The sequence below is a fragment of the Somniosus microcephalus genome, chromosome 23 (assembly GCF_052327205.1).
Source record: "Somniosus microcephalus isolate GS21.2 chromosome 23, FLI_Smic_1.0, whole genome shotgun sequence".
Taxonomy (NCBI): Eukaryota; Metazoa; Chordata; class Chondrichthyes; order Squaliformes; family Somniosidae; genus Somniosus; species Somniosus microcephalus.
The window spans coordinates 7,341,578-7,355,887 of record NC_141009.1 but is presented as its reverse complement, the minus strand read 5'-3'; the positions used below and the strand labels follow the sequence as shown (position 1 = coordinate 7,355,887).

The 14,310-nt window shown below is 49.9% G+C and overlaps 1 protein-coding gene across 1 annotated transcript in view; it reads right to left on the bottom strand.

Annotated features, from left to right (window-relative positions):
* LOC147101613 (laminin subunit gamma-3-like) overlaps positions 1–14,310 on the bottom strand; it is a 119,148-nt gene that overhangs the window by 12,314 nt on the left and 92,524 nt on the right. Inside the window, 2 exon segments of the mRNA XM_085965316.1 lie at positions 241–388; positions 1,699–1,833. Of these exon segments, the coding sequence (XP_085821442.1) occupies positions 241–388; positions 1,699–1,833 (283 nt within the window).

The window sequence follows — 14,310 nt, the reverse complement described above, 5'->3', positions numbered from 1 at the left end:
GCAGATAGCCTGGCCTCTCTCACAAGGAGAGGTGCTGCCGATGTAGTGGAAGTGCCACCAGCGACAGTAACTGGCCCCCCCGGGGGTGTGCCTACTTGGAGCGCTCCCTCACAGGACGTATCTGAGCAGTGGCTTTAAAGGGACAGGCCAGGGTCTGCAACTCTGTTCCGGATCCAAGACTAGACAGGAGCATCGTCACGGGAGATCTGTTAGTAGGAATGAGAGGGACTGTGCACAGACCTCTGGCTCCAGTTCAGTGTGGTTTAGAAGCAGAGCAGGACTCGACCCTCGAGCCTGCTGAGTGGAGGCGTACAGCCTCTTCGCCTCCTTCAACACCTCCTCCACCTCCACCTCCACCTCCTCCATTTTATTCTGCAACGCCTGCAGTCTGTAAGAGAGAAGAGAGCCATCAGGATTTCTCCAGCGCCTTTCGCCACCCCAGGATGTCCCAAAGCGCTTTACAGCCAATTCCCACTTCTCAAGTTCCACTGTTGTAATGTAGGAAACACGGCAGCCAATTTGCGCACAGCAAGCTCCCACAAACAGCAAAGAGATAATGGATCAGATAATCTGTTTCAGGTGTTGGTTGAGGGATAGAAACATATAGACGGCTGTCAGTCATTCAGCCCCTCGAGCCTGTTCCGCCATTCAATTAGATCATGGCTGATGTGTATCTCGACTCCATTTACCCGCCGTGGGATCCTTTACATCTGCCTGAGAGCGCAGACGGGGCCTTGTTTAACGTCTCATCCAAAAGACGGCACCTCTGACAGTGCAGCGTTCCCTCAGTACTGCCCCTCCGACAGTGCAGCGCTCCCTCAGTACTGCCCCTCCGACAGTGCAGCGCTCCCTCGGTATTGCCCCTCCAACAGTGCGGCGCTCCCGCAGTATTGCCCCTCCGACAGTGCAGCGCTCCCGCAGTACCGCCCATCCGACAGTGCGGCGCTGCCTCAGTACCGCCCATCCGACAGTGCGGCGCTGCCTCAGTACCGCCCGTCCGACAGTGCGGCGCTGCCTCAGTACCGCCCGTCCGACAGTGCGGCGCTCCCTCAGTATTGCACTGGGAGTGTCAGCCTGCATTTGTGCTCAAGTCTCTGGAGTGGGGCTTGAACCCACGACCTTCTGACTCAGAGGCGAGGGTGCTACCCACTGAGCCACAGCCGACACCTACAAACATCCCAAAGTGCTTTATGTGTCGTGTTGCTCTTCAAGTGCGATCACTGTTGTTTGGGCGGGAAATGCGGCCGGTGACTGGATTTTGGGGGTGGGTGGGGGGGGGAGTTTCGCTGTCTTGGCGGCGCGATGATGTCATCTGCGCCCAAGTCCGACCAGTATCGATCCTCAGATCGTGATGCAAACCCTTTTAATGACATCACTGCGCTGCAGGGTTAGGCCGCACCTCCGACCTCTCTGCGCTCCTCCAACGCGCCAAGATCTCTGCGCTCCTCCAATTCTGGCCTCTTGCTCGTGCCCGATTGTCATTGCTGCACCATTGGCGGCCACGCCTTCAGCTGCCTGGACCTCAAACTCTGGAATTCCCTCCCCAAACCTCTCCGCCTCTATCTCCTCCTTTAAGACGCTTTCTAAAACCCGCCCCTTTGACTTTTTGGTCACCTGTCCCGATACCTCCCTTTGGCGCGGCGGCCATTTTCGCGATCGGTGCCCCGCGGGGGAGATGGAGATCGACGGCTCACTCACCGATCCTCGGCCTCCGAGATGTCACCAGCTGCGGAGCCGCCCTCGATGATGCCCGACAGGAGCAGGTAGCTTTGGTTGGACGTGGCCAGGACTTCTCGCACCGCCAACTCGATCTCTGTCGCAACTTTGGTGTGGCTGCACAATGAGACATAGAAACATAGAAGATAGGAGCAGGAGTAGGCCATTCAGCCCCTCGAGTCTGCTCCGCCATTCAATGCGATCATGGCTGATCATCCAAATTCAGTACCCTGTCCCTGCTTTCTCCCCATATCCCTTGATCCCTTTAGCCTTAAGAAATATATCTAACTCCTTCTTGAATATATTTAATGAATTGGCCTCAACTGCCTTCTGTGGTAGAGAATTCCACAGGTTCACCACTCTCTGGGTGAAGAAATTCCTCCTCATCTCAGTCCTAAATGGCCTACACCTTATCCTTAGACTATGCCCCCTGGTTCTGGACACCCCGGCCATCGGGAACATCCTTCCTGCATCTAGTCTGTCTAGTCCTGTTAGAATTTTATAAGTTTCAATGAGATCCCCTCTCATTCTTCTAAATTCTAGCGAATATAAGCCTAATCGACCCAATCTCTCTTCATACGCCATTCCTGCCATCCCAGGTATCAGTCTGGTGAATCTTCGCTGCACTCTCTCCATGGCAAAAACATCCTTCCTCAGATAAGACAACCAAAACTGCACACAATATTCAAGGTGTGGTCTCACCAAGGCCCTGTACAACTGCAGCAAGACATCCTTGCTCCTGCACTCGAATCCTCTCGCTATGAAGGCCAACATACCATTTGCCTTCTTAACCGCCTGCTGCACCTGCATGCTTACCTTCAGCGACTGGTGCACAAGGACACCCAGGTCTCGTTGCACTTCCCCTTTTCCCAATCTATTGCCGTTCAGATAATAATCTGTCTTCTTGTTTTTGCCACCAAAGTGGATAACCTCGCATTTATCCACGTTATATTGCATCTGCTATGCATCTGCCCAATCACCCAACCTGTCCAAATCATACTGGAGTTTCTCGGCATCCTCCTCACAGCACACACGCCCACCCAGCTTTGTGTCGTCTGCAAACTTGGAGATATTACATCTAGTTCCCTTGTCTAGATCATTAATATATATTGTGAATAGCTGGGGTCCAAGCACCGATCCCTGCGGTACCCCACTAGTCACTGAGACAGAGAGAGGAGGAGAGGTGAGAGCGAGCGGGCGGACATGGGGTGGGAGGTCAACGGTCAGCAGTGAGTCAAGAACATCAGGTGTTGAGTTGCATTAACTTCAGTTACGTGGAGAGACTGGAGAAGCTGGGGTTGTTCTCCTTAGAGCAGAGAAGGTTGAGAGGAGGTTTGATAGAGGCAGCACAGTGGCATAGTGGTTAGCACTGTTGCCTCACAGCGCCAGGGACCCGGGTTCGAATCCAGCCTCGGGTGACTGTCTGTGTGGAGTTTGCACATTCTCCCCGTGTTTGCGTGGGTTTCCTCCGGGTGCTCCGGTTTCCTCCCACAGTCCAAAGATGTGCGGGTTAGGTTGATTGGCTATGATAAATTGACCCTTAGTGTTAGGGGGATTAAATACGTGGGGTTACGGGGATCGGGTGGGATATGTGTCGGTGCAGGCTCGATGGGCTGAAATGGCCTCTATCTGCACTGTGGGGTTTCTGTGATTTCTGTGAAAATCACGAAGGGTTTTGAGAGAGTAAATAAAGAGAAACTGTTCCCACTGGCAGGAGGGTCGGTAACCAGAGGACACAGATTTAAGGTAATTGGCAAAAGAACCAGAGGGGAGATGAGGAGAATTATTTTTATGCAGCAAGTTGTGATCTGGAATGAGCTGCTTGTAAGGGCAGTGGAAGCAGATTCAATCGTACCTTTCAAAAAGGAATTGGATAAATACTTGAAGGGAAAACATTTGCAGGGCTGTGGGGAGAGAGCAGGGGGGAGTGGGACTAATTGGAGAGCTCTTTCAAAGAGCCGGCACAGGCATGATGGGCCGAATGGCCTCTTAATGTGCTGTATCATTCTGTGTTCCTATGAGGTTAGAAGGGGACAAAATTGAGCCGAAATAGTGAGATAACCCTGTCACTTTATAGCTATCTTTTGCCCTGCCAGTACACTTTACACCTAATCCCAGCCTATTACCATCTCGTCTAGCTTCTAATCTCTTTTACTTCTTTTGTTTCTTTTATTCTTTTGTCCGATCGCAGCCCTGCCTCCGATCTAGTTTCTTTTCTTTCCAGTTTTGAAGAAGGGTCCAACCCGAAACGTCAACTCAAATTTCTCTCCACGGATGTTGCCTGACCTGCTGAGTTTTTCCAGCATTTTCTGTTGTTATTTCAGATTTCCAACATCTGCAGTATTTTGCTATCGTACTTTATAGTGAGGTAACCCTGTCACTTTATAAATAGTGAGATAACCCTGTCACTTTATAAATAGTGAGGTAACCCTGTCACTTTATAAATAGTGAGGTAACCCTGTCACTTTATAAATATGGTGTGGAGATGCCGGAGTTGGACTGGGGTGGACAAATGTAAGAAGTCACACAACACCAGGTTATAGTCCAACAGTTTATTTGAAATCACAAGCTTTCGGAGCGCTGCTCCTTCATCAGGTGAAGTGGAGAAATGCATAAAGACACAGCTTATATAGTCAGAGAATCATGTCAGATGTTTACAGGTAACCTTTCCAACTGCCATTTATCACACCTCGACAGAGAGATAATCACAGCAGTCAAAGGTGTGAATGGTGTCCAAACAGGTCAGTCAGGGAAACATTACATCAAAGAACAATGAGGTGGGGTCACAAGGGGTCAAATATTGCAGATGCTGGGGTCTGTATGAAAAACAAAAAAAGACAAAAAACATTTTTTTTGGCTGGAAATCACAGCAGGTCCGGCCGCATCTGTGTAGAGAGAACAAGCCAATGTCGACTCGAGTCTGGATGACCCTGCATCAGGTAAGCATTCTCCAAGGTGGCCTTCGAGACACACGACAACGCAAAATCGTCGAGCAGAAACTGATAGCCAAGTTCCGCACTCATGAGGACGGCCTCAACCGAGATCTTGGGTTCATGTCACGCTACATGTAACCCCACCTGATGCAGGGTCATCCAGACTCGAGTCGACATTGGCTTGTTCTCTCTACACAGATGCGGCCGGACCTGCTGTGATTTCCAGCCAAAAAAAATGTTTTTTGTCTTTTTTTGTTTTTCATACAGACCCCAGCATCTGCAATATTTGACCCCTTGTGACCCCACCTCATTGTTCTTTGATGTAATGTTTCCCTGACTGACCTGTTTGGACACCATTCACACCTTTGACTGCTGTGATTATTGTTGTGTATGTAACCGTTTACCTTTAAGGGAACTATAGAATGTAACCGTTCGCCTTTAAGAGCACTACTTAGGGTGGCACTATTTATTGGCTCATGTATACTGTAATACCGATAGTGACCACACCAGTATATAAGGGTTGGAATACGTTAACTAGGGCAGAAATCGCCCAGACCTCTGAATAGTAAAGACCTGTTTTGTTTGTACTTCTAAAGTCTCTGAAGTTATTTACTGCACAACCTACAGACTTTACAGTGGCGACGAGTCCGATCGTACCCTGCGGCAAGACTAACCAGTAGCAGAGAGCTTCAAAAAGAAAACACGAGGCTCCGTCTACTAAAAGTATAGTACTTACTGGAAGCTGGAAGATTAACAGCAAAGCTGCGGCAACAACAGGCACAGATTACCCTGCTACCACATCTTGAGCGAGCCAATCAGCCTAAAACAAGGCGGCCGAAGAGACTGTGAGTAGTTAAAACAAAAACAAAAACGGGGTAGAAGTATTTGGAGGAGAAGGGCAAAGCATTCGGGTCCAACGGCGTCGGGTGACAGCCGGACCGCGGGCAATGTGAGAAGCCGTGCAGCAACCGCCGCCACGAAGCGCTGAGCCTGCGAGTAGGCGCGGGAGTGTCAGAGCCGAGAGCCGCGCGAGCGGGGGAGCCAGAGCCGAGCGGGAGGCGTTGCAAGCCAGCGATCGCATCTCCAGATAAGGGCCGAGAGCCGCGAGAGCAATCGGATCTATAGATAAGGGCCGCACTCGGGCTGACAGACGGCGTCGGGGGACCGGGTGAAGACCGCCAAGCGCGGGAAAACCGCCATTGAAGTGGGCGGGGAGAGCGAGAAGCGCGGGAAAGCCGCCATTTTTCGGGAAAAACCGCTGAAGAAGAAGGAAGAAGCGGGAAACCGCCATCTTGGAAATTATTAAGAATTTCAGAAAAGTAATAAGTAAAGAAAGACTTGTGTTGTTCTCGAGAAGAGAAGATGCCTAAACGAGGTAATATCACCAAATGCTATCGTTGTGGGAAGTCAACACACGACCAAAAGCAATGCTGGGGTAAAAACCAGGAATGCTGGAAATGTGGCAAGATCGGGCACATAGCTAAAGTGTGCCGGTCAGGAACGACGTGCAACAATAATGAGCCCTCACAAAAATGGGACAGAAAGGTACATGACGCAAATAGGAAGAGTCTGAAGGAACAGAAGTCGGACACACACGCCAAAGGCAGAGGACTGGACGGTCTAAGAATTCACAACGTGAGCAATGAAGCCGACCGTCAAACTATTTGGATAACGCTACCGATTGAAAAGGTCCCAGTAAAAATGGAAGTGGACACCGGATCGGCGTTGACGGTCATGAATAAGCATGACTATCAAAAGTTTTTCAAGCATATTCCACTACGGGATGCGGATCTGATACTGAAGACATACACGGGGCAAAAAGTATTCCCCATCGGGAAGATAGAGGTCAAGGTGAAATACAAAGATAAAGTTCACCACCGGTTGGAGCTGTATGTGTTGTCTGAGGGAGGCCCACCACTTCTGGGACGGGAGTGGATCCGGAAAATAAAGATGGATTGGCATGCACTAAACACCATGACGGTGGAGCCCGAAAAAGAGGACGTCAAACCTGAACGGTTGGCCAGAATATTAGACGAAGCTAAAGAGGTATTCCAGCAAGGACTGGGAAAGCTACGAGGTATTAAAGCAAAGGTCAAGATTGCAGAACATGCAAGCCCAAAGTTTTGTAAGGCCAGGTCGGTACCGTATGCAATACGACCAGCAGTGGAGGCAGAACTAGAAGAACTTGAACGATCAGGGGTTCTGTCAAAAGTAGACCACAGTGAGTGGGCCACGGCCATTGTACCCGTCATGAAATCCTCACCAAGTAGTAAGCCAGGGGGACCGGGGAAGGTCCGTATCTGCGGGGATTTCAAGATCACAGTGAACCCGGTGCTTCAGTCGGTACAATACCCGCTGCCAAGGATTGAAGATATTTTCGCTTCGTTGGCTGGAGGAAAACACTTCACGAAGATAGACCTAGCTCAGGCATATTTACAGATGGAGGTTGAGGAAGAGTCACGCCAATACCTAACTATAAATACCCACAGAGGGTTGTACCGTTATAACAGACTGGTCTTTGGAGTGGCTTCGGCACCAGCAATTTGGCAGAGGGCCATGGAACAGGTGTTACAAGGAATTCCAAGCACGCAGTGCTATTTGGATGATATCCTAATCACGGGAATGGATGAAGAGGAACACCTCACGAATTTGAAACTGGTACTCACCAGGTTAAAGGAGTATGGCCTTAGGGTTAACCGCAATAAGTGTGAGTTTTTCCAAAAACGAATCTCATACTGCGGTCATATCATTGACCGCGAGGGACTACATAAATCACCGGAGAAGATAGAAGCAGTCGTGAAGGCTCCCGCTCCAGGGAACGTGTCACAGTTACGATCATTCTTGGGGTTAATCAATTACTACCACAAGTTCCTACCAAATTTGTCCACGGTGCTGCATCCACTGAATGAGCTGTTGCGAAAGGAGACACCATGGAAGTGGAGTGAGGAGTGCAAAAAGGCTTTTCGCAGAAGCAAGGAGTTGATTACCTCTGAAGAAGTGTTGGCTCATTTCAACCCAGCATTACCCCTTCGGCTGGCGTGTGATGCTTCACCGTACGGAATTGGAGCAGTACTTTCGCACAGGCTACCAAATGGCTCGGAAAGGCCAGTGGCTTTTGCGTCCCGATCTTTGACACCCGCGGAGCGAAATTACGCCCAGATAGACAGGGAGGCCCTCAGTCTTGTGTGGGGCGTGAAGAAATTCAACCATTACTTGCAATGTAAGAGGTTCACATTGCTGACAGACCACCAGCCGTTGGTGTCCATATTTAACCCGAACAAGGCCGTGTCCAACATGACAGCACAAAGGCTACAAAGATGGTCAGTCTTACTTGGGGCACACCAGTATGATATTGAATACAAACGGTCCAAGCAACATGGAAACGCTGATGGGCTATCACGCTTACCATTGCCAATGGTAGAAGAAGCGAGGACAGTAGACCCAGTAGAGTTGTTCCACTCATCAATAGTGGAGTGTTTGCCGATCACGAACTCAATGATCGAAAATGAGACAAGGAATGACCCGACTCTTTCACGAGTCTATGACTTAACGGTGGAGGGATGGCCAGCGCAGTGCGAACCAACACTGCAAGCATTCGCACAGAGGAAAGCACAACTGTCTGTGTGTCGAGGAACCCTGATGTGTGGGTCTAGAGTGGTGATTCCACCCAAACTCCAAAAGAAAATACTCAAGGAGCTGCACGAAGGACACCTGGGGGGCGTAAAGATGAAGAACCTAGCTAGGGCGTTTGTGTGGTGGCCAGGCATCGATGGGGACATAGAGGAGATAACGAAGAATTGCCTAGGATGTCAGAGGGTTCAGAACGCGCCACCACAGGCTCCTCTGCACCCATGGGAGTGGCCCTCATCTCCCTGGCAAAGAGTACACATCAACTTTGCGGGGCCTTTCATGGACTCGATGTTCTTAATAGCGGTAGATGCCCACTCCAAGTGGCCGGAAGTAATTAAGATGACCACCACCACGACGGAAAAAACCATTACGGTGCTAAGGACAATGTTTGCGCGGAATGGTCTGCCAGAACAGGTCTGTTCCGATAATGGGCCGCAATTTGTGTCTGAGGAATTTAAGAAATTTCTAAAAAGCAATGGGGTTAAACATTACACATCAGCCCCATACCATCCCGCCTCCAATGGACTGGCTGAAAGATTTGTCCAGACCTTCAAGAAGGCCATAAAGGCCATGAGTAATGAAGACATAAGTTTACAGCATAAGGTGGATAGCTTTTTGTTGGCCTATCGAAATGCAACACATGCGGTCACGAATCAAACTCCCGCAATGATGTTTTACAATAGACGCCTAAGATGCCGGCTGGATTTGCTCAAACCAAACGTAAGAAGGGACGTAGAGAACCGGCAATTCCAGGGCATGAATGAAAGGGCCACCAGATCTTTCCAGATGGGGCAACAAGTTTTGGCCCGGGACTACCGTACGGAGAAATGGCAGCCTGGAACTATTAAAAAAAGGCTAGGACCGTTGATGTACACGGTGGACATTGGGGACAAGGTAATAAGGCGCCACGTTGACCAGATCATAGGGTCCGCCACAAATGAACAGTCGACTTCACCACCTTACCCGAGTAATGTTGAAACTGAAGTACCCAGAACACCTACTTCTGATCTAGTAATACTAGAATCAGATAAACCTGACACTGTTGTTCCAGCTGAATCGACTTTACCAGAGACACCTACTGGACCGCTGGGAATGACGACACCACTGCGGCGTTATCCGGACAGAATCCGGAAACCTCCACAGAGACTGAACCTGTAAACTGTTTCCACTAAGAGTATGTTGCAACTGTTCCTACGGAGACTGAATCTGTGATCTGTTTTGACATGAAGTTATATATGTTATGTTATGTTAAACATGAAGTTATATGACGTTGACTCCATCGAGAGTATATCTGCAAACTGTCTATATAAGTTGAAGATTGTATGTTTAACGGGATTCTGTAAGTAATAAGCTAGAAAGGGAGGAGTGTTGTGTATGTAACCGTTTACCTTTAAGGGAACTATAGAATGTAACCGTTCGCCTTTAAGAGCACTACTTAGGGTGGCACTATTTATTGGCTCATGTATACTGTAATACCGATAGTGACCACACCAGTATATAAGGGTTGGAATACGTTAACTAGGGCAGAAATCGCCCAGACCTCTGAATAGTAAAGACCTGTTTTGTTTGTACTTCTAAAGTCTCTGAAGTTATTTACTGCACAACCTACAGACTTTACAATTATCTCTCTGCCGAGGTGCGATAAATGGCAGTTGGAAAGGTTACCTGTAAACATCTGACATGATTCTCTGACTATATAAGCTGTGTCTTTATGCATTTCTCCACTTCACCTGAAGAAGGAGCAGCGCTCCGAAAGCTTGTGATTTCAAATAAAGCTGTTGGACTATAACCTGGTGTTGTGTGACTTCTTACATTTGTCCAGCCCAGTCCAACTCCGGCATCTCCACACCATGACTTTATAAATAGTGAGGTAACCCTGTCACTTTATAAATAGTGAGATAACCCTGTCACTTTATAAATAGTGAGATAACCCTGTCACTTTATAAATAGTGAGATAACCCTGTCACTTTATAAATAGTGAGATAACCCTGTCACTTTATAGTGAGATAACCCTGTCACTTTATAAATAGTGAGGTAACCCTGTCACTTTATAAATAGTGAGATAACCCTGTCACTTTATAGTGAGGTAACCCTGTCACTTTATAAGTAGTGAGATAACCCTGCCACTTTATAAATAGTGAGATAACCCTGTCACTTTATAAATAGTGAGGTAACCCTGTCACTTTATAAATAGTGAGGTAAACCTGTCACTTTATAAATAGTGAGGTAACCCTGTCACTTTATAAATAGTGAGATAACCCTGTCACTTTATAAATAGTGAGATAACCCTGTCACTTTATAGTGAGGTAACCCTGTCACTTTATAAGTAGTGAGATAACCCTGCCACTTTATAAATAGTGAGATAACCCTGTCACTTTATAAATAGTGAGGTAACCCTGTCACTTTATAAATAGTGAGATAACCCTGTCACTTTATAAATAGTGAGATAACCCTGTCACTTTATAAATAATGAGGTAACCCTGTCACTTTATAAATAGTGAGATAACCCTGTCACTTTATAAGTAGTGAGATAACCCTGTCACTTTATAAATAGTGAGATAACCCTGTCACTTTATAAATAGTGAGGTAACCCTGTCACTTTATAAATAGTGATGTAACCCTGTTACTTTATAAATAGTGAGATAACCCTGCCACTTTATAAATAGTGAGGTAACCCTGTCACTTTATAAATAGTGAGATAACCCTGTCACTTTATAAATTATTGGTGCAACTACGCTTGGAATACTATTTACAGCTCTGGTCACCACAGTAGAGATGATATTGCAGCTACTGAAAGGATACAGAAAAGAGCAACCAGAATGATTGAGGAGATGGAAGGATTAAATTATGAGGTGCGATTATGTAAATTAGGCACGTTCTCACTGGAAGAGAGAAAGTTGAGATCTGATTGCTGTTTTTAGGATTCTAAAGGCGCTCCCTCAGTACTGACCCTCCGACATTGCAGCGCTCCCTCAGTACTGCCCCTCCGATAGTGCGGCGCTCCCTCAGTACTGCCCCTCCGACAGTGCGGCGCTCCCTCAGTACTGCCCCTCCGACAGTGCGGCGCTCCCTCAGTACCGCCCCTCCGACAGTGCGGCGCTCCCTCAGTACCGCCCCTCCGACAGTGCGGCGCTCCCTCAGTACTGCCCCTCCGACAGTGCGGCGCTCCCTCAGTACTGGCCCTCTGACAGTGCGGCGCTCCCTCAGTACTGCCCCTCCGACAGTGCGGCGCTCCCTCAGTACTGCCCCTCCGACAGTGCGGCGCTCCCTCAGTACTGCCCCTCCGACAGTGCGGCGCTCCCTCAGTACTGGCCCTCCGACAGTGCAGCGCTCCCTCAGTACTGCCCATCTGACAGTGCAGCACTCCCTCAGTATTGCCCATCTGACAGTGCAGCGCTCCCTCAGTACTGCCCATCTGACAGTGCAGCGCTCCCTCAGCACTGCCCCTCCGACAGTGCGGCACTCCCTCAGTACTGCCCCTCCGACAGTGCGGCGCTCCCTCAGTACTGCCCATCTGACAGTGCGGCGCTCCCTCAGTACTGCCCATCTGACAGTGCGGCGCTCCCTCAGTACTGCCCATCTGACAGTGCAGCGCTCCCTCAGTACTGCCCATCTGACAGTGCAGCGCTCACTCAGTACTGCCCATCTGACAGTGCGGCGCTCCCTCAGTACTGCCCCCCCGACAGTGCGGCGCTCCCTCAGTACTGACCCTCCGACAGTGCAGCACTCCCTCAGTACTGCCCATCTGACAGTGCAGCGCTCCCTCAGTACTGCCCATCTGACAGTGCAGCGCTCCCTCAGTACTGCCCCCCCGACAGTGCAGCGCTCCCTCAGTACTGACCCTCTGAAAGTGCGGCGCTCCCTCAGTACCGCCCCTCCGACAGTGCGGCGCTCCCTCAGTACTGGCCCTCCGACAGTGCGGCGCTCCCTCAGTACTGGCCCTCCGACAGTGCGGCGCTCCCTCAGTACTGCCCCTCCGACAGTGCAGCGCTCCCTCAGTACTGCCCATCTGACAGTGCAGCGCTCCCTCAGTACTGCCCCCCCGACAGTGCAGCGCTCCCTCAGTACTGACCCTCTGAAAGTGCGGCGCTCCCTCAGTACCGCCCCTCCGACAGTGTGGCGCTCCCTCAGTACTGGCCCTCCGACAGTGCGGCGCTCCCTCAGTACTGGCCCTCTGACAGTGCGGCGCTCCCTCAGTACTGCCCCTCTGACAGGGCAGCACTCCCTCAGCACGGCACTGGAGGGTCAGCCTGGATTTTTGTGCTCAAGTCCCTGAAATGGGGACTTGAACCCACGACCTTCTGACTCTGAGCTGAAGGTGCGACCCACTGAACCACGGCTGACACAGTGAAATTGGGTCTCAGCTGCGCGCATCTGGTGACATGGGACCCCCTCCATAAACCAGGCGTTCATCACCGTCAGTGAACGGTGCAAATGACACCCTCTGCTGCCACCGACCGTCACAAGTAGAAATAAACAGGCCTGTAATACCACAGCTGACCACTGGGTGGCAGTGCGAGCACACGTACGCCAAGCTGGTTTCAGAGCGAGTTTCCCAGAAATCCCATCGTCTCGGCAGAGTTCACCGTTGGAACATGGGCGCGCAACTGGCCTCAGCATTCGAGCTCGGGGGGAGGGGAGGGGGTACCTGCTCCTGATCGCCACGGGGTGACCCCTGCCGGGAAACACAAGTGCGCGGGCACCGGGGGCGGGGTAGGTTTAAATTTGCATTGACTTGCGCGAGACTGGCACTGCGGACAACGCTCCCTCTGAGGATCAGAGGGACCTTGGTGTGCATGTACATAGATCCCTGAAGGCAGCAGGACAGGTAGATAAGGTGGTTAAAAAGGCATATGGGATACTTGCCTTCATTAGCCGAGGCATAGAATATAAGAGCAGGGAGGTTATGATGGAGCTGTACAAAACGCTAGTTAGACCACAGCTGGAATACTGTGTGCAGTTCTGGTCGCCACACTATAGGAAGGATGTGATTGCATTGGAGAGGATGCAGAGGAGATTCATCAGGATGTTACCTGGGCTGGAGCGCTTCAGCTATGGAGAGAGACTGGACAGGCTGGGGTTGTTTTCCTTAGAGCAGAGAAGGCTGAGGGGGGACCTGATTGAGGTGTACAAAATTATAAGGGGCATAGATAGGGTAGCTAGAAAGGAACTTTTCCCCTTAGTAGAGGGGTCAATAACCAGGGGGCATAGTTTCAGGGTAAGGGGCAGGAGGTTTAGAGGGGATTTGAGGGAAAACTTTTTCACCCAGAGGGTGGTTGGAATCTGGAACTCACTGCCTGAAAGGGTGGTAGAGGCAGGAACCCTCACAACATTCAAGAAGCATTTAGACGAGCACCTGAATTGCCATAGCATACAAGGCTACGGACCAAGTGCTGGAAAATGGGATTAGAATAGACAGGGCTTGATGGCCAGCGTGGACACGATGGGCCGAAGGGCCTCTTTCTGTGCTGTATAACTCTGTGACCCTTCGTCAGAACTGGAAAAGGAGAGAGAGGAGAGATTTTTAAGCAGGGGCAGGGAAAGGGGGGAGGAAAGAACAAAGGGAGGGTCTGTGATCGGGTGGAAGGCAGGAGAGACTGACTGACAAGGGATGATGGTGCGAGGCAAAAGGTAATGGGACAAGTTAAGAAACAAAAGATGGCTCGAGATGATGTGTGAATGACGATGGCAGCAAAATTAACAGCTACCATGTGAGGAAATAAATACAGGGGCCAAATTAAAAATGCTCCTGCTTAAAAATCTCTCCTCTCTAACCTTTTCCAGTTCTGACGAAGGGTTCGACCCGACACGCTGACTCTGTTTCTCTCTCCTCGATGCTGCCTGACCTGCTGAGTGTTTCCGGCATTTTCTGTTGTTATTTTGGGTTAAAGCTATTTCTGCTGGTGGATGAAGGCGAGTGGAAACCTGGAAGTCTCTCCTTTGCACTTTAGTTCGACCGCAGCAAGTCAGTAACCATGTATGTAATGAACCTGTTACAGGGAGCAAGGAGCTCAGACAGAACCAAACCTCA